Raw genomic sequence first — 25998 nt, 5'->3', positions numbered from 1 at the left:
CATGATGGTGCCCTGCTTTCCTGGCTATGGCTGAACACCTGCCCACTCATAAGAAGTGGTGAATTCATTCACTGTTTTCTCTGCTTGTGCGCACAGCTTTTGCTTTGCATGTTAAACTGTCTTTATCTCAGCTCACAAGTCTTTTCACTTTTGTTCTTCCAATTCTCTCCCCATCCTGCTGCAGGGTGGGAAAGTGAGCAAGGAGCTGTGAAGGGCTTAACTGGAGGTGGGGTTAAACTAAAACACCATACATTCTCCTGAATGGAACACCAATGAGACAAAAAACAAGGGTACCACTATAATTTTGTCACTGTCACCCTGTTTTCATATTGTTTTCTATTATATTTTTATATATTGTTTTCTATTATTTCTATTTTTTCTATATCTATATTTTTTCTAAATCTATATTTTTAAAGTTTCTATTATTATATTTATATTATTCTACTTTTTCTATATCAATTTTTTTCTATATCTATATTTTTTCTATATTTCTATAGTTTTATCTATTGTTTTCTATTATATTTTTATATTGTTTTCTATTATAATTTCTATTTAATTTTGGCATTTAGTTTACATTGTATACCAATACTATCAGTACCAAGACAGATGTCTTGTGCATTCACAATGATCACAGCTTTCTGACCTTTAGACAAGAAATAGATGAATTATTATTCAAGTGATTATTTACATTTTGGTAACATTTCCAGGATTGTACCATCTTACTGTATACTTTGGAGAAACTATCTGCCATGTCAACTCCTGAGCCAAAAAAAAAGATCAAAACAAAAACATGGAGAACTTAGACATCATATGAAAAAACTAGTGGCACAGAAACAGCCTTTGGTATGCTGGTTAGGAGGAAAGAGAGAGGTTAGAGGGAGAAAGCGAATGAACAGGGAAGCAGGACAGTGAGGGAAGGGGAAGAGCAAGAGGACAGACAGGCAGTGAGAATAACAGGACAAGACAGCCCATGGGAATAGATACACAGTCTGTCAAATGAGAGCAGGAGTTCTCACTGTTCCCTGCATCCAGAGCAGCCTCTTACCAGCACTGAAATGAACGGTCAGTGGGCTGAAACAGTGGGTTTCTCTCTTACACAACAAGGACTTTTATCTACAGCCAAGATGAGTCCTGGCACTTCCAGATATCAGGCCTGCTCCAGAAAGATGTGCTGAAGACCTTTCTGCTCATGTGCCTGTGATGTGAGTATAGAGAAAAGGGATGTAAACACAGACAGGTCTCTGTCTACTGTCAGCTTGGTCTGCTGCTGTTCCTGCTACTCTCAGTACTCACTGAACATCAGGGTGACCACAGGCATGGTACACACCATTGGAAGAGACTAAATTTCCCTGGGGAAACAGACCTGTTTACTGTTCATATTATGCAAGGCATCTTCTCCTCTTTTTGCGATGTAAAAAATGCCTTTATGTGATACAGACATTCTTGATACCCATAGCAACTCATTTCTCATTTCACTTCTACAAGTTTTCTCCATTTTTTGGCAATTTTTTGGTACTGTTAACACAGTGAAGCCAAAGTAATAGAATTAACAAAGTACCCAAATATTAAGGAAGACAGAAGCATTTTATCCTTCTCTCTTTTCTCAGTTTTTAATAGATCTATCACTCTGCTGCCACTCCACTGCCATGTATACTGTATTAATTTTAGTAGTCATGTACCCAAAAGGTCAGAGTGCTCTTTTACCTTGGACCTTTAAAAACAAAATCTTCCTTTTATTCTTATGTTTTTATTGAAACTCTCTCTCAACCTCAGAAATAACACTTTCTATCCTCTTTCAACAGGTAGCTTTTATTTTATACTTCTGATATATGTTTAAATATATGCCATTAGGCTACCTATTTAACAAGTAGTTTGGCCAAATTTTACTATAGCCCCTCTCTCATTGCTTCAGGAATTCTTTCCCATCTCAAGAGTACATGTTATCTTTTCCTCTTTAATCATTGCTTTAAGTTTTGCAATTATTGAAACATGGCACGTTCCACTCCTGAAATATCTGCATTCTGGAAATGTAAAAATTAGCTCTCTCACAGGCAAATTTCTACCTCTTACAAAGACTTTTCAGAAGGAAGGCAGCCCTGCATATGATCATGAAACATATAATAAGTCACGATACTTCAGATAATATTTCAAGGTCCCTTTGTGTAGAGGAGATATTCTTAGAACAGATTATCAGTTGGTTTTGCTTCAGGGAATTTAAAAGCACTGTCTGTGTTTAATTTTTGCGTGTCACATTAAAGATCTACAGCCAGGAGGGACCGAAGGCATTCCAAATGCAAAAAGTTCCACTTGAACTAGACAGGTAACCTCATACGTAGACAGCCTCAACTTTTTTGCTTGTTAAAACCTTTTATAACTAACTTTTCATGTTCTTCAGTAATTCAGATCTTTAGCATCCTGTAACATACTACAAGTAAAACTGAAATAACAAATCCCTTAGGGTTCAGGCTATGGTTTTCTGTCAGACAGAATCTTTGTAGCCTTTGTTCATTGTTCATCTGCCTGCTTTAATAGCCTCTTGTTTAAAATAATCGTAGCAATAATAGAAAAAAAATAGAATTATAAAATAAACAAATATTACAAGGCTTGTTTTCTCAAATATATTTTAAAAATTAAAGCAAATAAAAAAGGGACTATTGAATTTAACAAATGACAGAAATAATTTTAGGCTTTCACAAAGGCCACTGTATGAAGATTTTGTATTTAGTGAAGTCTTCAGCACATACTTCATCTCTTCACCTGCAGACATTTTAATCAGCATCTTCTAGCAATTTAGTTTTGGAGAGACTATCTTCAAAATAATAGTTACCCTTTCAAAGGTGACACACTGTAAAAACATATGTATGGTCTGTTCTTCAGAGAATTTAAAGTATTTTCTTGCAAATATTAGGGCTTTCCCCATATTTAAATTTTACTTTCAAGTTCTCATTTTCAGTAAGTGTGTTTTGTTTTCATTTACAGACTTTTCTCACCTCAAACAAAGATTATCTGTTCAGTATTATCAAAACTTCACCAAATCTAAACTACAGTTTGAAACCCTGGTATTTGCTTTGCAACCTGGAAAAATATGAAGTAAGTACAAGTGACACAATTTATCTGTGATTAGTCACAGTTTCTAAAAGCCTTATACAGTCACAAATATCAAAACCACCCCTATTTCCTGCACACAGGGAGGTTGCTGCTTTTCCTCAGAGTAAACAGCGAGAAAGCAAACTTTCTGAGTAGACCAAAGGACTGGAAGCTTCATTTGGTTATAAGCCAATAGAAGAGATAGAGATGTAAAGGCAAGATGGTCAAGTGTCTTCTCACAGTCCTACTCAAAAGATCCAGATGGATTGTCACCAGACTCCAAATATCATGACACCAGCCAGGGGTTCTGTAATCCAGAAGTTAAGGGGGAAAAAAAAAATAAGGGGGCTTTGTGGTAAGGTACATATTTATTACCCTGATACAGGCTAATAATCATCAAAAGATCTTAGATTTTCTGAATTCAGAAAAAAATGTACAAAGTTACTTATTACCCTTATAACCTTTCTGATTTATGCAAGCAATGGATGAATGGGAACTCCCAGTTATTCAAAAGAAGAGAAAACATGAATATGCTCTACATACTGATTCCTATGTTAGAAAGATATTCTCCAGATTTAGTAGTGGGGAGTTTGGCTCAGTGACCACCAAACTGAGCTGCAGCTCAGCTAAGCCTTTGGGTTATGACTGTGCTCTGTGACCATCCCAGTGGGCCTGACAGATGGGCACCTTGGCTGATTTCTGCAGCAGCAGCAATGACCTCCGTTTTATACAGTCCAACAGTCTGTAACGTCTCTTAAAATTCAGTCCCATGAAGACTTGTAGTTCTGTAACCATGATATCTTCTTCCACAGTGTTTTTTATGGTTCAGTTGAGCTGTCTCAACGCAGATTTAATACATTGTGTCCATTTGTTCTTTGTATCTTAATTGCAAAGTTAAAATGAAAGACTAGGATTTAAAATGTAGAAAATGTAACTTTTTTCATCATAGTCTCTAACCCAACCAGTTCTACTTCCTTACTGAATTGTTTCAGGGACTGCCATACCAGATTACAAAGCTGTAAATCATCTGTATGTAGTTTACCCAGAAAGCAATCTCAGTTTGAATTAAAAGATAACAACAGGTGCACAATTCCTTTGACTGCCAGAAAGGACTGTCCAAATACGTCCCAGTTTGTATTTTTCCAGATACTCAGCTCCACATTTTCTTTAGCTGTAGTTCATATTCTGCAGTCAGAGGAAAATTTGTTCCCAATGATATTGTGCGACAGCTGCTACACATGGCATCACTGCATGCACTGTCTGCTGTAATAACTAACAGCAAAATTTAATGCTACAGAGTGGCACACATTTGAAGTGCATGTAGTTGTTCATTTTCTTTCAAATGACAGTGCCATTAAAGACTGTGAAATATTGGAATTTGCAACATTTCTGTTCTGTAACCTTTTACCTGCTGTCAGACAAGGGTCTTGAGACCACTTTACATGAATGCAGAGATTTCAGAGCAGAAGCTCCATTAAGAGCATGAATCTTTCAATTAATTATATAATGGTGAATAAATTAATCTCTACAAATACACAGATAATGTTCCAATAATGTTATTTTAAAACGATAACTGCATGAACTGTTTTGTAATGTTGGACACACAACGCTTGTATCCCGTAATTCTGCAAAACACATTTCTTCTCCCACATCCATCCAAAAAAAGATAGTACATTCAGCTACGTTGCCTTTGAGGAGTTCTATGAACTCCTCAAAGAATTTCAGAAATGTCTCAGGAGGAAATTTGAAAGAACAGGTGGACAAATTAGAAGAAACCAAATTAAGTTGGGTGAGGCAAAAAAGACCATTGACTTCAGAGAATAACTGTGAGATTTAGATTGAAAAAAGGCTAATAACAAACTTCTCACAAAAACAAATGTTATTCCTGCATTGCTGATGAAACCTAATACCTAACATTCATGCAATCATCAGGAACATATTCTTTTTATCAGTTGATTTTTGGGCAAAGGTTTGTACATCCCTATCATACTCTGAGTGCCCATGAAATGGCAGTAATTAATGATGAATCATTTATTCACTGAATTTTATCTCTTCTTATGCTTGAATACTGACACAATTAGTGTGCAGTTCTTAGACTCATGTTTTAAAACTGGCGTATCCAATTGTTTTTCATGAATATTTCTTGATAGGCAGATTGAAAATGAGTTGTTCTTACTGAAAATACCAGAGCATCAGAGTTTCAACAGGCAGATGGAACAGATTATTTTCAACAAGCTTTGAGGGAAAACGTTTTCAGTATGGCCCATTTCATTATGTCAGATATCCTAAACTCCAGTGTTGAGTTAGGTCATTCTTGCTGTCATCAAGAGGTCACAATCCCAAAGAAAGCAATAGGTGATTCTGTGCATAATATTATGTGCCTCTGCAGGAAGGAAGATGAATGTCACATGCCTGCTCTTCTGCAGTTCTCAAGTCAGGGGATATCATTATTAACATTTGCCATGCTGCCTTTAAGAGGCAGCTACAGGATGTGCCTTTTAACTCAATGCCATGCTTGGATCCCATCATGACAAGCTGAGAAAGGCTTTTAGGTATGAAATTTGTCCTCTCATTTCAATAAGGCTCAGAAGGCTCTTTTGATTTCACATTGCTTTCTAGAGACTGACTGTTAGAGGTGTTTGTATCTAGTTTGGAGCAGCACAAGAGTGCATTGTGTCTCTTGTTCTTTATACCACCACAATAATTAGTCTGAAAAAATCACCCAGACAGCTGAGCATCAAAAACTATTCTTAATTAAACTAAGCAGTACCTACTTTTATACTGCAGCTCCATTTTCTACCAGCTTCTGAAAAGCAGGATATACTTGCTGGTCTACAAAAACTGAGACAGACATATCCAAGTTGTCTGGCCAATTCCTTCAGTGCTGTCATGTCTTGTGATCCTAATGCAGTCAACAGCAAGAAGTACTTGCAAAGCCTATTCAAATATGTATACTAGACAGTCTATCTGTGACCCAGATTCCAATTGTAACCCACAGAATACCATAATGTTACATCTGAATTGTTTATTCTCCCTCCATCTGTCACCTTACAGTGATCATCAGCCTGTTTCCTTCAAAACATCTATGCATTTTATTAAAAAAGAGCTTCTTCTAAAGCATCATTTCCATAATTGAACATGAGTGTCTAACACAACACAATGCGCTGAAGTCACTGGGGCAGAATTATAATGGATGTAAATCCAAACCAGGTCTTCCTCTTCTCCTACGGTGTAAAGAATTAAAGATGTTCTTTTTATTCTAGAACAAAAGATTTTGCTGTGGGACTAATTCAAGCATTCATTTCATCCATTTCCAGGTTTCAGCATATTTTTCTTCTATGCAGCCAGATGATGTATAATGCAATTAAGAGCTCTGGAAAAGGAGTAATACTATCACTTAAATGTTATGAAAAATCTCATAAAACGCTAACTCGAAAACATGACCAATAAGTATTTCTTTAGTCACCTATAACAGACTAATTCTCTTGAGAAATTCTAACAAAGCTGGAAAATCTCTGCCTGCCTAGAAAATAACAGTTTTGCTATATCTCTCTGTCATTCAGAGAGCACAGGAACATGATATTAGATGGAATTGGATGGGTCCTCAAGCCCATTCCCAGTGACAGCAAACTGTCTGGCAACAGATTCACTGAACATCACTTCAGGCCCTCATTCAATAACAACCAAAAGTTTAAGGCCTGTCTCCAAACACTTTCAAAAAACCATGAAACTGAAGAAATAACAGCCAAGCATTACAGCAATTCACACAATGCAACAGAATATAAAATGCTTACAGAGCAATCTTGCTTCTGGAATTAATACCTAAAACCCATTGCCAGGGCTTGAGAGCTTACATGGAAAAATTTTTCAACAGGACAGTATCAAATTTGCTTCCTAGGGCACCTTTGTGCTGAGGTTCAAGTCTGTGGTTTTTTTTACATCCAGAGCTAACCTGCAGCTCTCTATTCACACAACTGGGAGATATATGCAGGGAGAGGAACACCCTTGAGGGAGACGACACAGTTCTTTCTCCCTATGTTGTGTCACAGCAAGGATCAAACTCAACATAACCCACAGCTCAACCCTCAGAATCTTTCTTTGAAGGAGCTGAGGCTACATGTATGAACTGCCACCAAGGAACACTGGACAGCACATCTGGGCAAATGTGAAGGAGAAGAGCTCTGTAGAGCTCAGAAGGAGAAGAGGGTTAAGCACTTTAGCCCCTCAATAAATATTTGCATAAGACAAGATCCATCCAGAGGAAAACCATTACACTCCCTGGTGCTGGAGAATTAAGGAAAAGTCAGAGAAGGGTGCTGTAAAAGTTACTCACATAAAAGTGTTTTCTCTTTTAATCTGTGGTGCCAGAGGACAGAGATTACATTGAACCTGCTGCAACCCCACCTCAAGCACCCCCACAATGAATGCATCTTGGGCATTGATAACTACAGTGGATGAACTGATGGGGAAGGTTGTGCTTAGCACATCACTGAGACCTCTTACCTGCCCTAGTCCAAATCAGCCAGTTGCTCAGGCAGGTCTTGGGTTATCTACATCTTTGTGAAAAATGGCCACAAATGCCGTAACTGTGAGGGTCTGAGTCAGATTTGCATAGTAAGAACTAACTTCTGTTCACAGTTGAAGAAAACACACTTACACCAGCTGAAAATAGTGCAGAGAGTTAAATTCCTTCACTATTTGTTTCCATCTGCTGTCTTCAGCAATGGCCTCTTTATTTATATCCTGAAAAGGTTAGGCAGCACCTAAGCGAAAAACCACATTATAGCACTGACAATTTATTTAACTGAGGTGATATTAAATTGCTGTGTATGTAGGAGAGATACTATCACAGAAACACATTTCTCCTTTTTCTCGGGGCCTGTTTTTACAGCCTACAGCCACTCACTAACCACTCTACTCCCAGAGCAGCAGCAAGTAAAGTATTTTGATGAATCCCTTCATCACGTAACGTCCTGGGGAGATGCTCATTACATGCTTCCTCCAAAAAAGCAATAAGAAGCCTATGGCTTAGGTGCAATTAAAATCTTGACATTTACCACACACAGTACTTACAGTTACTATGATCTTTGCAGTATGCCACATTGAGTTCTGAATGTTACCAATACTATGTGAAGGTAAATATTGCCACGCATTAAAGTTGTAGGCACTGATGGTGTCTTAAAAACAATGTATAAATCATCCAAAATAAAAGCCTTCACTTGATGCCTTTATTTTTCTCTTGGGCAGGAGGGGGAGAGCAAGGGGGGGAGATAATTTTGGAAAGAAACTTTTTTCCTCTTTTTATTGTCAATAATTACTAGAAGGGTAAAAAACCAGTATTTACTGCAAGAACCCTAATTCCAGAGGTAAATAAGAGGCCATTCACTTAAAACCCCAGACTGAGTTCTGACCACACCATCAGCATGCTTTGCACATTCCAGATATTTTCTTCTTTGTTTGTTTCCCAAAGAAACAAAACCTATACAGTTAGGCTATGGTATCCTGTGTGGAGCAATGTACCTTTTTCTGGCAAATTGCAGGAGGTCTACCAGCTGTTTTCACAGTTTTGCCAAATTTGACAGAGAGGTAGAGGTCCAAAAGCTTATTAAGCACATTCATCTTTTGTGAAAGCACAAGGTTGATTGGAGATGAGATTCAGTTAGGTGGTCTCCCTTGGGGAAAGGCTAATCTCAATTTTGGGTAGACACCACAGCACCCACACAGGACAGTCACATCAAATGCTCCAACAACAGATAAAACTTTATTCAAAGTTCTCACCCAATTCAATCATAACATATTAAGCCACAGTTAACAAGACCACATTATGCCCCTGCTCATCAAAAGTCTTTGTTCTTTCATTTTGGAACCAGAGATGTTTGCAGCTTAGAAAATCCGAAAGCCTTTTATATGCTCAGTCTCCTACAAAAAAATTAATAAATTCAGGGAGCATGGATTGATCAAATGGCTATTAAATAAAATGGCCCAACTACTCTTCATGGTCTAGGAAATGCTGATAAATCAGCTTCTACATATATCTATATATATAAACCCTTAGAGGTTTATTTCTGGAAAGGCCTTAGCCACAGACAGAGACATGAGATTTCTGAACCTTTTCTTAGACTTCATTCAGGTGCATTAAGGCTCTTATGTTTTGTGAATTCTAGATAATTACTTTATTCATAATTAAATATCCCTGACCGCTTTTTACAAGAAAAAATCAGGTATTTGCACCACATACCTTAAATGAAACAGCATCCACATTTCATAATATTAAATAAGGGATTGCTCAAAACTCCCTGATTTCCTTCCTATAAAAGTTCTTCTGTTGTCACAGAATACACATGAGATGAAATACAACCCTGTTAATGAGATGATCAAGTTAGGCACTGTCTGACTGAAATTTTAAGTTTCTGAATCCAAATGGGGACTTCTCAGTCCACTTAAATTGACTCTGTAAAGAATTTAGGAAGTCAATAGAAAAATGCAGAGGAAGATTTCATTACCCTGCTGCACCTCCCTCCTTCTGCAGCAGACCACTGATCCCTTTTTGTTAACATGTATAAATCTAAAACCACTCAATTTGAATCAAATGTCAGTTTTTCATATAAGTATGGGGTCTGTTCATAGCAAAACTGAGAGAGAAATGGGAAAAAAGGAGGTGAAAGAAAGGAAGGAAAGCAGGTGTCCCAACACCAGGGACCTCGATTAACTGCAAAAATAAACAAGAGTTGTGCTTCCCCTTGTTTTAATCACAGATATAAGAGAAGCTCTTATTCTCACACAACCCCTGTCACACTTTTTCATTCTCTTTTCCTGATGCTCTCAGAGAATTTTGATCTTTAGTTAATTTTCTTTGTTGTAAGTTTCTTTAAACTGTAATTGGATGATCTTCCCCATTTTGGATAACTCCTTTGCCACAGGTAATCCTGGAAAACTCCTGTTGGGTGAAACTGAACTGCTAAATTACCAAAGGAATGAATACAGATGTGATACTTGAGAAAATTATCTCACATATAGATATAATACATGAGAAAATAAATAAGTTTGTAGGTTCATATTCTTGTATTCTCTTTTCTGCCAAATAAGGTTCTGAATTTACAGATATTGTTTTTCTGTTTGTATATCTGAGGTTGTGGGTCTAAACCTGCACACCTCTCCCAATCCTAGAGATTCCAAATTAAAAGGCATCACTTGAACTAATTTCCCCAAATAATTTTTAGGTTTTGTGCCTTCTATGAGTGCAGATGTGTGCAACCTACAGGCAGAGGCACCCTCCTGGACAGGCAGGCTCTGGCTGCAGTCAGCTTAGGAAGGTCATTCACACATCTCCAAAAATCAGCATCCACTGGTGCTAGAGCAACCCCAGATGATCACAGCATCAAATGATGTAAATAGAACTCCTCATCCCAGCCTCTGTTTCAGACTTCTCTGAGGATTTTTGAAGTGTTAAGGACCCGTCATGCTTGCAACCAGAAGCCTCAAGCAGGAACTTTCAAAGGAATTAATTGGATATCTAAGAGTTAAGTCGGAAAAAATGACAGCTGGAAGGCCATGTGGGGCTCTGACCTCATGTCATACTACAGCATTAACTACCTATTGTTCATCATTAATTTTTATTTATCATCAAGCAACTGCATCTCTTGTTTTCCCTTTCCCCCCTCTTCTTAACCTGAAAGGCTGTCATGAGCAAGTTATGAGAAGTTAAAGCTTTTTCCCTCCACAAAGGTCCTGTGGTAGCAGATAGCATTTGTAATGCTTTCATTTCACCCAGCACTCTGTCATCAGCTTTGGGATTTTGATCTCTGTCTCTACTTTTATGCAAGGACCACTCATTCTCCTCCCCACTGTCACCACAAATATGTAAATATACATACCGTAAGTTCTGAACTCAGCAAAATCAATAGCAACACCTAAAAAAGCAGGAACCACTCAGTTACTGGAAACCACAGCACAGGATGTTGCATCTAAAACTAAATCAAAAGTAACTATTTTCTGGCAACTAGTTTAATGTATTAAATAGTGCAAGTCCATGAGATACTTTTACTTCCTTTCTTTTCATAAGTCTGAAATGGACAAATATCAGGTTTGTTTCTGCCTTCCAAAAGTTGTTTTACTTCAATAATTTTCTTCCTCTTGATGCATAACATCAATCAATAATCAAGAGATTAAACCTAATGTTAAGTTTTATAATGAACTTAAATGCAAAAGATAAGACAAATACATGCCATTTTAGCATTGTTTTATCCATTACCTTATTCCTACAGATTCAGTAGTATTAGGATTACTTTAATACAAAAGTTACAGGTTCTTGCCCTCCATCCCCTCGCACTGCCTCTGTGATAGAATGATTGATTTATTTTTTATCCAGTTAGCAGTGAACAATGATTTCAGTAAGAATAAAATGTTGATGGAGCAAATTAATTGGAGAAGGGCTGAGGCTAATCTTGGTGTGTCATCATTATATATTTTAGTGGTGTCACTCTTATTTCAATTGCTTAATTGTCTAAAATCTATTAATTCACATGTATGGAAAGGAATGAATTTGAATAGTGGGAAATTCACTGATTGTGGAAGCAAAGAATTAATAATGTTGAGTAAGCAAAAGCAAAGCACTGTGTAAAGTCCCTCACCATGCTGTCAACTGCACATGGCACAGGCTGCTAAATGGTGAATCATCAAGATCTCATAACACTGGGATTCCTCTCCTTTGCAGATAGCAAAGGAGCTTTTGCACAAATAACTAAGATTCGAGCTCAGTTGCACAGGTGAATGTTGGGTGTTGCATTAACCTTTTTACTGTTTCATGGGGTTTTTAAATTAATAAACCATAATTCAAAAAAAGCAGTCACATCTGATATGCCTGATAATCCATTAGCTATGACTGCTTCAAAAACAACCTTTTCTAATTGAAACTATGATTTAGCATAAAACATACTCTCCAAGCTGAAAGCTAAACATTTTCAATTGGATTGGAAAATCTTATCTCAAAATTGGAGTGAAAAAAATATTTGTGGATGTATTTGATTTCTGTTATTTAAGACAGAGTGAGGTGGAGTAAAGAAACATTTACTCAAGACTCATGTTTCATTTGAATAAATCCATTCAAAATGGAATAAAATGACCGAGTCATCAATCAAAATAACTTCCTAAAGAAGTGAAAAATTGCTTGAGCAAGAAAGGATGATTTGAGTGGGCAGAGGGAACCCCTTTGATCAAGCTTTGATCCTGCACAACTGTTCTGCCCCTGAGCCTGAGCAAATCCTTAGACCAAGAGGGTGCAAAAGGATCATCTGGGTTTCTGAGTCTGATTCCACTCTCTCTCAAGCAAATGCACTGAACAGTCCTTTTTAGAAACTGCTCCACTCCTGAATCCTACTTTGTTTTCCTTCCCTTCCTGTGCATAAGTTAAAACAAACTGGGCAGAATCCAGGGGTTTACTTCCCTGTTCAGAAATACATTACACTGCCTAGAATGTCACTTCCTAACAAAACATAACTGTATTTTGTTAAGCACTTTATTAGACTGAGCATAATGTAAACTCAAAGCTGATAACAGATAACAGAAGATATACACCAAGCATTTCTCCACTTTGTTTATGTTCTTTCTTTCCCTTCTTTCACTTTTCATTTGCCCTGTTTTCTTCTGTGTCAACTATGTAATTGGACTAGGGGGAAAAAAGCATTTGAGCACTGTGTATTCTGCCATTTAAGCCTGCACATAATCTTTTTCTCACACAAGACATTCTATGCCTGTATAACAACAGAAAGAACAAAGGAGCAGAAGGAGTTATTTAGAAGGGAACAGAAAGTGATTCTCTAGCCAGCACAGAAGTCCTTGAATGCCTTTCACTAGGTACCTCCTGAGAGGCACCTGATGTGCAGGTAGCCCAGAGGGGCTCATCACAAGCTTTCAGTGCCTGTGGCAAGTGTACATATGGGAACTGATGCTCTTCCATCCCTAACACATTTCCTGAACACATCCAAATGTCCTCTTCCAAAAACCTGTCTCCTTTGAAATTGTTTATCACAGAAACAACCACAGTTAAACTGACCTTAGTTAATGAAAGTTACAATTTCATGGACATTATTGTGAAAAACTGGCCATTACCATTGCTCTCTCTTTGAGAAGTCCTTCTGCATCTCAACTGAACATTTGCCATCTCATGAAAGCCTCTTCTCCCCACCTAGAGTTTAGATTCTACCAAGGTCCACATAGGAAGAAAAACATCCTCAAAGTTCCATGGCTTTAAAGGCCTCTGTACAGTCATAACTGCCAACTCATGGACATCTGATTAAGTAAAATATGAAAGCAATTAAGGAATTTAACAATGAAATGCACATTAACTACAATAAAAAGTTTATAACTAAGCCTGTAAAAACCTATGCCGTGAACATCATTCTCTAGGTAACTTTTTAATTATTAAACCAAATTCTTTGCAGTTAACCAGAGGAAAAAAAAGAAAAAAACCAACACATATTTTGCATACATTTTAGCAACAGAAAGAGTATCTTCAGGTTGGCTCTAACGTTTCACTTCTGTGAAAGGGGCATTATAGTTTACAAAGCTAATGATTCTGTGAAAAAAAACAAAAACATTAACTAATGAAAATATTTCAGTCATAGATTAATAATATTTCTACCTCCTGAATAAGCTTTGAAAGGATTTAATCCATAAAATCCCATAATATAATGGAATTAAATATGAGGCTTGACAATTCTTATAAATTGAGCAGCATGATTATCTGCACTTTGTTAAGTGCATTACCATATTAGGTAAAATACTTGCAATCACATAACTCCATTTCCTGGCCCTAGCAAATGTTGTAATGCATCCAACAGCAAATCCAACAGGCCAATGTATGCCAAATCCAACATGAGTGTGCGACAATGCACGTGGCAGAGTGCATGCAGACCTACTGCCTTCATCTGACACCCATCTGAGCAGAGCAGAGCAGCAGAGAGGGGCTCAGTTTGTGCTTTGTTCCCCTTGTCCACAAGAACTCTGGAAAGTCACCAAAGATCTGGGCAGGCTCTGATCAGCCGTATAGGCTCCCATTCTACCATGAAAGCAGGGTTTCATGGTACTCATACCAAACTTCAACTTCAATTTTTAAAAAATGAAGGTTGCTTATTTCCTGGGACTACAAAATAGCATTTTCTCTCACCCTTCTGGGGCCTAAGACGTTCCAGAATTTGCATGCTGTATTAAAGGAAGGAGTCTATGCAGAAGGTAGACACCCATCCACCCACCCTCAAAATAAAGGAAAATAGGGTAAAAGGAAAATAGGAGTCCCTACAAAAAATAAAGAACTTCCCTACAAGTTTAGTTCAGATGTTTTGTTCCCATTTTTAAAAGAAAACAGATCTTGATTTGGTACTCCTGCAAACAGGTGTGGTTGATCTTACCTGAGAGATCATTACCATCCTCGGGATTAATTACATCATCCAATTCTCATGGATCCCTTAATGGCAGTTGAACATTTCCAGCATAAATGTTTGTAGGAATCATCAAGGAGTTGAGATATATTTGGTTTTCTTAGCCCTCCATCCCTCCCCTAACATCTACAAATGACTCAGATGCATGCATTTCAATGGAGTCAGTCCTCAGTTTTGGAATCTACAACCCTGTTGTTCTTGTATTTACAAGGGGATTGAAATTTTGCTCCTCTCTCTACGACAACACAACCACAGCCCTTCAGCAAGCATCCCAAGGAGAAGGGGACTTCTGAAGGCACGTGAAGGGCAATGTGCACTCCTGTGTGCTGCTGTAGAGTATGCTCCAGAAGGATGTGGCAGGAACATTTTGGGATGCCTACAGACATACCAACACAGGGATTTATCTGCATGACACCTGTGCTACTCAAGGCTATTGTTTTGTAACTCATTCTCTTGATTAATTGCCTAGTCAAAATATCCTGCTTTTATGAAGACTATTAAAGACAGACTGGCATTGTTGTTAGAATGTCAGCATTTTAAACAATTAGTTCTCTTTCAGTTTCTTCTAGAACGTGATGAAAAGTCTCTAATCATTATGTATTTAAGAAAGTAGAGGAATAAACAACTCTGTTTTCATCATACAAAGCTCTGTCCTTGAGAAGACCCAAGAAACACTTTGTTTTCTGGCAAGAGAATAAAATTATCTTTTTTCATAAGTTGTGAGTTTTCACAATATGCATATTTCTGTCATCCCAGTTTAAAGTGGTGGTATCACAGCTTGCAATTTGCATTAAAATCATGCATTTATAACAGAAAAAAATCAATGCAGGAGTTTTTCTAAATATTAGTGAGGCATACACATATGCCTGTTTTTTCTGAAACAAATAAGAGCAATTCTTGAAGCACTATTTTTTGAACAGAATTCTCTGGAACTCTGTGGAAAGTTTATTAGAAAACAGAATTAAGGGAATGACTGCTATCTGAAGAGTTACCCCAGTCTGAACTGGGGAGAGAGAGAGAGAGAGCTGTTACTGCTAAGCTACCTCACTGCATGTTTAACAGCAAACATGTGCCCACTGTGACTCAGGGCACAATATGGGCCCCTGGCCTCCAACAAGATAAAGAAAATAAGTAAAAGGAAGACAAGAGTATCTCTTTGACATTTACAATAAGACATTCTGTGCATTTAATCTTGCAAGAATACTTTCAGCATTGTAACATTCAACTCAGTCAACCCTTCTACATCATGCAGCAGAGCAAAGCTCAAGAATCTTATATTAGCAGGGCATATTAAAAATAGCAGCCAGTGACAATACAAACAGTAGAACAAGTAGGGAAAGTCATAAAGAAGTAAAATGAGAAGTGAAAATCCCACTGATTCCCCAGAATACATTGAAATTTAACCATAACATAAAGGAAGAAAGATAGTGGGCATTGCCTGCTATCATCTGCCTACTATTAAGGCAGATATATCACAGTACAGAAATAACAGTGGGCATGAAGTTACACATCTATTACACAAACACAGAATGATGAATAGCTGTTTTCTCACTTGCTTTCTCTTCAGAGGAAAAAAACCCAGCACTGTCTGCTTTAACAGTTTCCCAGACATCCATAGGACTGCCCAGGAAAGTAGACTGTGTATAGTGCACATACACCATTTATTAACAACATTTAGCCTATGGAAGGAAGGAAAAACAATTATTGGGTAACATTCATGTTTAGGATTACTTTTTTCTGATTGATATTACCATTCTGACAAAATTGTTGAAAAATCTTGAAAATGAAGTCTCAGTTGCATTTGTTCATTTTTTCTTTTTAATATCAGAAGGCAAAATTGCAAACAATCAGATAAAATATTCATTTTCTGTTTCATTTTATAACTATCAAAAATAAAATTATACTGTAATCTGAACAAAATCTGCTTCAGCTGTAATACAGAAGTTTGTACAAAAATCATAATGCAATTTTCCTCTGTCTCAATTCATAAATTATCAGTTGTCAAGAATTCTGAAGAAAGAGAAATTTTAAGTTTCTTTTAGGGCTAATCTAACATTTGAAAGACCATGGGCTATGTAACTGAGTCCGTGGCTTCACGTGCAGCTGGACAATAACAAAAATTCAACTCAGCCAAGTTACTAACCTTCACCCTCAAGCTACCAGTACCACTGGCTCAGCAGCAGATATGATCCTACATAGTTTAAAGCACCTTGAAGAATAAAGGCATTCAGGAGGGGCATCCAGCTGTACAAGATACATTTATAAGGTAAATTCAATCTCTCTCTGCATTCTGGTCTCAGTACTTAGAGAGCATGCAACAGTAGTTACTATTAAAAATGATACATCAGCTTTGCATAAAGAATATTATCATATAATAATTAACATAAATTAAGATAATAATAATTAACATAATACAAGGTTTAGAAGACTTTTGGATGCACAGTTAAAAATTGGGGAGTGGGGAAAGGGAAGGGACTCCTAAGGATGAAAAACAATGAGTAGAAGGAATAGAAACAGTCAAAACTCAGCACTGGAAAAGGTTAATAAACATGTGCTCTAGAAATCCCTACTAGGGCTCGATTTGTTTAACACAAACATCTTCAAAAGGAGAGGAGTGTATTGAATTGAAAGACTGGAAATTTTGAAAACAGTATAAAATTATTTGAAATAAGCCAGAGCAGAGAGAAGAGACAAAGTATTCACAAAGATAGATAAACAAGTATGTCATAGAAAAATATTGACTATTGACAAATACAGTGGGGAGCAGGCTGGCAGAACTACCTGGAATTGTTCACACACATCATTGGGTTCTAAATCAGCTGTTGCCATTTGTTAATAAACTTTGAGTGTCAGAACAGATTGCTTTTGCAAATAATTTGCTTGATACCCAGCAGCCAACAGAAAAAGCTTACAATTTGTCAGAATGCCTAAAGATTGGGGCTGAGAATAAAAATGAGATTACAATGACACTACATAAATCAACAGTAAAGCTTTACTTGGAGTGTTCAGTCATGGCTACACAGCTTACCAGAGATATAAATGAAATAAAGGATCCAGGAAGTGACAACCAAAACCATTAAACTGAAATTACTTCATAGTTTATAACCCAGAGTTAAGTAAGGAGGCACACTATGGAGGAGTTAACTGGATTCTCCTGCATACCATTTGTACATCCAAACAAGAGACTATTTAACAAGTGAGGTTAAAATGGTAAAAGGGTAACAAAGAAATTATAATGGATATTCATTTTCATGCTTCAGGAAATCTAAGTATCCACCACTAAACACCTGGGGTTACAGAACACTCCTTGGATAAGTATTTCTGCCAGTGAATAAGATTTTGGTGTCTTTCTGTTCCATGTGTTGAGGCCTCCACTGGAGACAAGATATTGACTTGCAGTGTCTGGCTCAGTCTGACAGTTCCAGGGCTTCATTGTTTTAACTGCAGCCACAGATCACAAAAGAGCTGATACTGAGAGTATATTGCTAATATCCATCATCAGGCATTGCTCACACAAGTTTTAAAACTTACATTTCTCCAGGTAGAAAGCAAAGCATTCTAAAAAATGCTAAATATTTAAAACTAATAGAAATCATTTCAAGACAAAAAGACATACAGAGAGACAAAAGAAATTTTCTCAGAAAACTCAAGAGCCTCAACATTTTTTCTTTATCAGATGTACTTTCTTAACATGAATGTGACTGATTCTAGACCACAGAAGACCCTGAGATTGGCTCAGCTGGTGAGAGCATGATGCTAATAACACCAAGGTTGTGGAGGTTCAATCCCTGCACAGGCCATCACACACTATATTTCAACAAAAATATTTTTGTTGAATCTAATTTTTAATCTAGTAAGACTGTTTGCTTGAAATTATCATCATCACATTTATATTTTTTTGTATTTATACATTTTTAAAAGTTGAGTTAGATATCATTACTAAGTTAAAAAGTTTGAAATGGCTACAAATAAGTCATAGCACTAAAAGCACTGATGAAATAAACTTTCCTGGACATATTTACTACTCTTTGAATTTGTGTTCACAACTAATGCAAACATCTGGTGTTCACATGAATCAAAAAGAAGAAAAAAGTCCTACTATAGAGACTTCTGTAGTACTTACAGCACTACAGCTAGGAAGCTTCCTATAGGACATTTTAAAAGTGCCTTAACTAATTGACTGAAGAAACACCTCAAGAGTAATAAAGTCCCTCTGCCTACAATTACTGGAGGGTCAGAGAGCATACACAGAAAGTATGCTTACTGCTCTCTCTCCCTAAAACTATAGAGAAAAGAAATAATTATAGCTAAAGAATATCACGTTGATTAGCAGCACTGAGAGAAATTAAAATAGTCCTTCATTTTAAATCCCTAGAAATTATACTGTTCTTTAGCAGGTACTAATTGGTACAAATATTAAAAACTGCTGGAGTAATTTTCTAGCTTTTGCAATATTAATACACCTACCATCTGATTTTGAAATTTTTCAACATTACTTTGAAGCTCCTCTAGCCAATTATATAGTGTTATTATTAATTACAGCTTGCAGCTTGAAATACAGTGCTATCAATAGAGTTTTATCTGCATAAATATGAAAATAAAACTTAAATTGAATTAATCTGTTTACCCTTAGCGAGGGTATGTTAGAATATTATTAGTTGTGAAAATTAATTTGTTATGCCTGAAAACAGACTTTAAAGCAGAAATATCTCTGGGGAAAAGGTTACATTTCATGTATTGTATTTCTTTCATCTTCATGTTGCAAGATTTTTTAATCTTCCATTAAACACTGTCTTGGGGGTGTGGAAGAAGTCCATTCATCTTACTTAACAAAATACAAAAAGCTTTAGCTTTATATCAAACATATGCAGAGATTACTGCAGGAAATATGAACTAAGCTTAACAGCAACCCATCTTATTTCTAAATTATCAAAGTTTAAGTGGAAAGGAAATGCCACACCCCTTAAGTTTTATTTTCCTGCTCAAAACTCCCTCCCCACTTCCCAATACACTTCCACTTTCTCCACTGAAAATTTGAAGTCCAAAATTTGTGAAAGGTTTTTGTGAGATTTGCAGGGGTCCCAGGACGAAGGAAGAGATGAGAACCTTGACTCCATGTTTCAGAAGGCTGATTTATTATATTATGATAAAAATGCTATATATATATATTATATATTAAATATATTTAATATAAGTATATTATATAATATATATATAATTTAATATATATAAGTATATTATATTAAAAATGCTATATTAAAACTATACCAAAAGAATAGACAGAAAGGATTCATCAGAAGGCTGGACAGGAATAGAAAGGAATGAATAACAAAGGCTTGTGACTGACCAGAGAGTCTGACCCAGCTGCATCCTTGATTGGTTATGAAGTAGAAACAACCAGCATGGACTGATCACAGAAGCACCCGTTGCATTCCACAACAGCAGATTGTTATTGTTTCCATTTCTTTCCTGAGGCTCCTCAGCTTCTCAGGAGAAGAAAATCTTAGCAAAGGATTTTCATAAAATATCATGGCGACAAAAGGTAATTCTGCCTCTTTGGAGACATTCAAAACCCACCTGGACATATTCCTCTGTAACCTGCTCTAGGCGACCCTGCCTTGGAAGGGGGTTGGACTGGATGATCCTCAGAATCACTTCTAACCCTAAATATTTTGTGATTCTCCTGTGAAGAAGCAATCCAATAACTTGGATAAAAGCAGAGGTACAATGCGCAACTGTAAACACCCTGGAAGAACTGACAAGAGACCAACATGATTTAAGAACCATGTCAAAGAAATGTCACAGACCATTTCCTATGTAAACAAAATATATCTGCCAGTGCTGAAGTCTGAAAAAACAAAGCTACTGTAGCATTCAATCAGCACAAGCATCCATGATCATTAATATACAGCTTTCATTGTCACTGTAATGATACAATAGTATGAAGGATCATAAAGTAATTGTAGTCCCTCCTTGGAAAAATGCTGTTAACTGCAATGTACCAGTATAAAAGGAGCAGGTAAAACTACAGAACTTTGTTCCTAAAAACAAGCATCTAAGGTCACACCCTGATATTAAGTGCACCCTTCTCTTCTGGAATAAAGCTGCTATGAAGCTGTTATTTCGACCAGTCAAAGATTAAAAAATGTTCTTTGATTAAATGCTCTTCACTCTCTTCTTTACACCTCTGTCAAGACGTACAAAATAAACTTACAAGCAAAAAAAGGGGCGAGAAGTTCTGAATTTTCTCACATGTTCTTAATGATCAGCTCCACTACCTGCCTTTATCATTTTTACCTCCTCTTCTAAAAGTTTCATAAGTGTTTCACTGCCAGTACCTATCAGCAGCTGACCAATAGTGGTGAATACAATCTGTCATGTAGCATTTCATATATTATTTGTAGATTTGTTAGGTTTTCCAGTACAAACATTGCACAGAGCAAGTATTCTGAACTCAAAGAGATTAGTCTGAATCAAGTGCTTTTGTATTTTGGGAAAAAAAAAAAAAAACAAAGGAAAAGCATCCCATGATTTTCTCTCTAACGGTAAATTCATTTGGTTTCTAATAACAGGTGAAATGAACCATTAAAGGAAAATTGGATCAGAAACTTTCCAACATTTATTTGGTCAAAGATAATGAACAGAAAGCAAATAGAAGACTTATATTTAGCACGACAGTTTAATGAAGACTTGGTAAAATACACATCCTTTTTTTCCCCCATTTTAGTTTCTATCAGTGAGTCAAGCTTCAGTTTAATGTTTCAACTCTTAAGCAAAGTAGGAATTCATTCCTTTGGTCAATGTACCAAAATTATTTGATCATGATGTCAAAATTATTACAGTGGTATCATTAACTTTTTAATGGGAGTAGAAAATTCTATAAATTTAATCATTGTCTTCAAACAATGCATGGAAGAATGAGCTGGAATAATCTCCTTCCAATCGTTGTCATGTAAAATATTTAATTTCCAGTTCTGCTTTGTCCCAGACAGGATCTTTGTCATTAAAATGAGAGCAGATTTTGATATGTAATATATTTGGTGACATGTCAGGGTGGCACCACTTTGACCTTTTCAGTATTCTACATTTCATTTGGGAGCCTGTTTCTTCCTTTTTCTTCTATTACTGATCAAGAAATAGAAGTTGAACAGAAGGCCAATCAAAGTGGAAATTAGAGACAAAGGGTCAACATGATATTAAATAAGTACATTAAATTAATCTGTCTATTAAAATTAGGTAAAACCCTAGCTCTTTTTCACCTCTTCTTTAAAAAACAATACAAATAATAAACCAAAGGAACAAACTTTCCTATTTATATTTTAAAATCTGCTACCTCACATGTCTTCTCATACACTAAAATTTTTTTCAAAAATTAATATATCGATATTTTTCACACCCTTTTCTCAATTTTTTGCTTTTCATTAGCTGATCTTCACATTCATTTGCTTCCAGTTGTTGGCTACCTATCTTAAGCAGGACATAAAGTACTCAGCAAGGAGCTGAGCTGTCCTGTACATTTGTATGCCAGACACATTGTCCCAATTAGGTTCTCTTAGCACACCATTCATTAACACAGACCTGGCAAGTTTTGCTGTGGTGTGCAGTCTAATACTTTCTGATGGTTTTTGTAAACCCACATAGACCCTATAGTCTCAGTCAGAGTTCATAGTTAGATGCTATTCAGTTTCCATTTTAAAAGCATTTCCAGCCCTGTGGCTCAGATGAAAAGTCTGAAGACAGTGGATAATAGGATCAGGCTGGAAAGGACATCAAGAAATCACTCACTGCACCCCAGCCCCAAGCAAGAGCTAAGCACACTTACATAATCACTGGGCAGGTGTTTGCCTAATGCATTCTCATGGATCCTTATCAGTGGAGGTTCCAAAATGTCCCCAGGTAAGCTAATATAATACTTAATGTCGTAAACATTACAAGGGGCTTTCTCCAAACCTAGACAGAATCATGCTGGAGATGAATTCCATTATTTCTGTTTACATATACTGTATTTGGATGAACAAGTGGTCCTCTACGTTCCCACAAAAGCCTATTTGAAAACATTGTTTTCTATCACCTCTTCTTAGTCAACTCTTCTTCAGCTGAGCTAAGCCACCCTGCTCAGCTGTTCCTCACAGAGCACATTTCTGAGATTTGTCCTTGTTCTTGCTTGCTTGAGGAGTTTCCCTTTTTCTGAAGTGAGGGACAAAACCTGTACTGAGTCAAAATGACTTCCCACAGCTGACAGACAAATTGGAGGATTACTCAAATTATTTTACAGATGCTATGGCCACCTGCATGTTCCATTAAAAAATTAGGAATATAGGTTATAATTTACTATAATCCCTGCATCATTTTTTAAAATAGTATTTTCTGACCATTCTGTCTGAATTCCTCATTGTACAGATCCTTCTTACAGAAGCTAAATGCCTTGTTGGTGTCTTAAATTTGTCCTTTTCCAGATAGTGTTTTCAGATTTGGACTCCAAGGATTTTTTTCTAGATACTCTCCTAGCCCTAGTCTTAGTCCTTCTGACCCTAAAGTAACCTCCAGATTTTACAGTAATCTTCATTCCAAGCCCATCTGGGTTAAACATGAAAATATTGGCTAGCACCTGATCCAGCTTAACTGCCAAATAACATACAACACATTCTTTCATTTAAACAGGAATCATTGCTAATTGCTGAGAAAACTTTTCTAAATAAAGGTCTGCATCCAGCCTATTTACACCTAGCTCACAATTGCCAAAATTGCTCAGGAGAATACTATACGTGACAATTGAGATAACACTACAAAATCTGAGAGATGTGACACATCAAGTGCTTTTCTCCAGCTATAAGCTGTTATCCTGTCAAAGAAAATTATTAGATGGATTTGATACTATTTGTTCTTGACAATTCTGCACTGGTTATCAGTCATGTCCCCGTGGTTACATATGATTTACCTGATTGTTTACCTGAGTATTTTTCTAGGAAATAAAAATTGCTTGTCTGTCCTGCCTCCCTCTGCTTTCCTTCTTTAGAATCATTAGAGTCCCTGATACCCACAATAGTTGGTAAGTTGCTGGGGGCACAGAGGTTGCCACAAATCAAATGTTCTAATAGAAAACATAGATCACAAGGGGAAAAAAAAAATCAAACCCCTAATCATGACTTATGCTTTTTGGTGTTACACAGATCTTATAATATTTAGGACACCTACTGATGATTTTAACAGCTTTGGATTCACAATCCCTTTAATAATATTTATTTATCTTATTCATGTTAATTATTTGTCAAATTACAATGGTCTTTTTTTATTCCAGTATCAATGGAGATCCAACTGACCCAAACTCAAGGTAATTAAATTTCTGCTTGCACCCATCTGAAGTTCTCTCATACTCCTGGAAATGGGAAACAGTAAAAAGTCCTGTATTTTATCTGTTTACTTTTAGAACACAGAACTAGCTGTGTTGCAGATGGTTTCAAGAAAAAAATATTTTTCAGCCAATGAATTCAGTAGGTATCTGGGGAAGCCAATCTATTTTCCATAGAAGAACCATTTCTTTTAGGTATGAACTGTGAAAGAATTTTCCACGCCTTTGCTAACCCCAGAACAAAGCAATGTACAGTAGGCAGCTTTGGCTCTCCCACAAACACACCTAGGAGCTGCCAGCAATGATCAGAAGCTAGAAATAGAACATTTATTAGTTAAACAAGTAAGCATATTGCATGCACTGGTTCCCTAATGTCAAAAAATGGCTGTAATTTCATCCTACAACCAGGTTCTTGCAAGTAATCACTTACCTTTCTGGTTCAAGCATAAGTACCTGAAACACACATGTGCCCTCCTATAGAGATGCTCTCTATATTCACATTCAGTCAGTGAAAGTGGGAGATAGTATCATATTTTCTCACCCAAGCTGAATCAAAAGAACTGGAGTTTATATGTGCATGCCCTATAAGCCAAATCTAGTAGATTAACACAGGCTTTATGAGGAAGGACAGGAAAATTGTTTGTTATTTTACCCTGTACTTGGTGAAAGACCAATTCCACCCTCTTTCAAACCACCTGCTACTCATCAGCTTATTTCTTGGTGTCCAAAACCTACTGTTCCTGAGAAATAGTCTTTTTTTGTCAGGCCAGAAGAAACTATGAAAGTGTGAAAAAAAAATTTTTAAAGGATCAAAGGGACTTAAATATACTTCTCATAGTGCCTGTATTTGCACAGCGCATTTTGTTATGAAGGAAAAATGGCAAGGTTACGTCTTTTACTTCAGAATGGAGGGGTTTTGCTGTTTTTATAATTCATCAAAATTAAAACCTCTAGGTTTATCTGTGCTGGAACATGGAAAAAGCTCTCAGTGGACCACAATTTTCCTAAGCTGAATCAAAAATTGCATTTCCTGAAATCTGGCTGTAGTTCAGCACCTGGTTGCTTTTTGTCCCTAAATCATCAAGGAGCTCCCCTTTTCCAAACAGAGTTAAGAGATATCTATTTTCCACCTCTCTTCCTAAACTGCAGCCAGAATTGCCTCCTTGGCAGAAGTGGAAAAGCACCATCACCCAGCTGAGTGGGCAGCACACCCACGGGCGCCCTGCCCACGCTGCACACACCTATCAGCACTCAGCAGCTGGTGAGCAAGCCTGGCCAGCGCACACTCACCGATCTCGCGGGAGATCTGCGTGAACGCCTCCACGCCGCTCTCGCCGTAGTTGCCTTCGGAAGCCAGCGTGGAGACGTAGTTCCAGCCGAGGGCTGTCACGATGTCAACCATGGCCTGGGCTTGGTACGAGTCGGGGGGCACCACTCGGGAGAAGAAGTCATACCTGGTGTTGTCGCTCAGCTCGGGAGCTGTGGATGCATAGCTGATTTGAGGTATCTGCAAACAGAACCACAAGTCATGCCAGCCAATCTGATAACATTTTACACTACACACTTGTAGCTTTGAAAAGGCTTGTAAGAGATTTTGCACAGGCATGGTGCAGAACCAAGTGTCTTGCTTTAATTAAATCAGCTGATCAGAAAGCATCTCGGATTTTGTGTGATGTCAGTCAAGCTTTATTGTGTAACACTCTCACCAAGTAATAATGCATTCAGCTGTGCTCCAGATGTCATGACTCTTGACATGTAAACACAACTTCTTTTTTTTAATCTGGCCCTAATAGAAACAAGTGAAGTAAAAAAAATATGGGGGAAAGAAAAAGGAAGAATTCATACTATAACCACAGAAAATGAAAAGGTCAGTTATGATGACTGTGATTCTTGAAATTTGACAAGTAAAATGTGGGTTATTTCCATTTCCTTGTTCTATTTACGTACATGAAAATGTGTGTTCCCATTTTATAACTATTTTTCAAGCTTGCTCTGCCACAGGTTTTTTATTTTCCAGTTTAATAGTTCGTTGCGCATGACTTGAGAATATGAAGGCTACGTATTAAATAGCAAAAGGTATCTGATCTGATAAAAAAAAGAACCACACCTAAAAAAGTTACCTATATA

At 37.0% G+C, this 25998-nt stretch overlaps 1 protein-coding gene across 5 annotated transcripts in view; it reads right to left on the bottom strand.

The window, feature by feature from the left end:
* Positions 1–25998, bottom strand: part of GRM8 (glutamate metabotropic receptor 8) — a 320858-nt gene that overhangs the window by 231290 nt on the left and 63570 nt on the right. For all 5 annotated transcript variants that reach the window (XM_038155039.1, XM_038155035.1, XM_038155036.1 and 2 more), the window contains one exon: positions 25162–25378. In XM_038155039.1, coding sequence (XP_038010967.1) covers positions 25162–25378 — 217 coding nt within the window. The remainder of the gene's footprint in view (positions 1–25161; positions 25379–25998) is intronic.

The sequence above is a fragment of the Motacilla alba genome, chromosome 1A (genome assembly GCF_015832195.1).
Source record: "Motacilla alba alba isolate MOTALB_02 chromosome 1A, Motacilla_alba_V1.0_pri, whole genome shotgun sequence".
Classification (NCBI taxonomy): Eukaryota; Metazoa; Chordata; class Aves; order Passeriformes; family Motacillidae; genus Motacilla; species Motacilla alba.
This window is presented reverse-complemented; position numbering and strand designations above follow the sequence as displayed.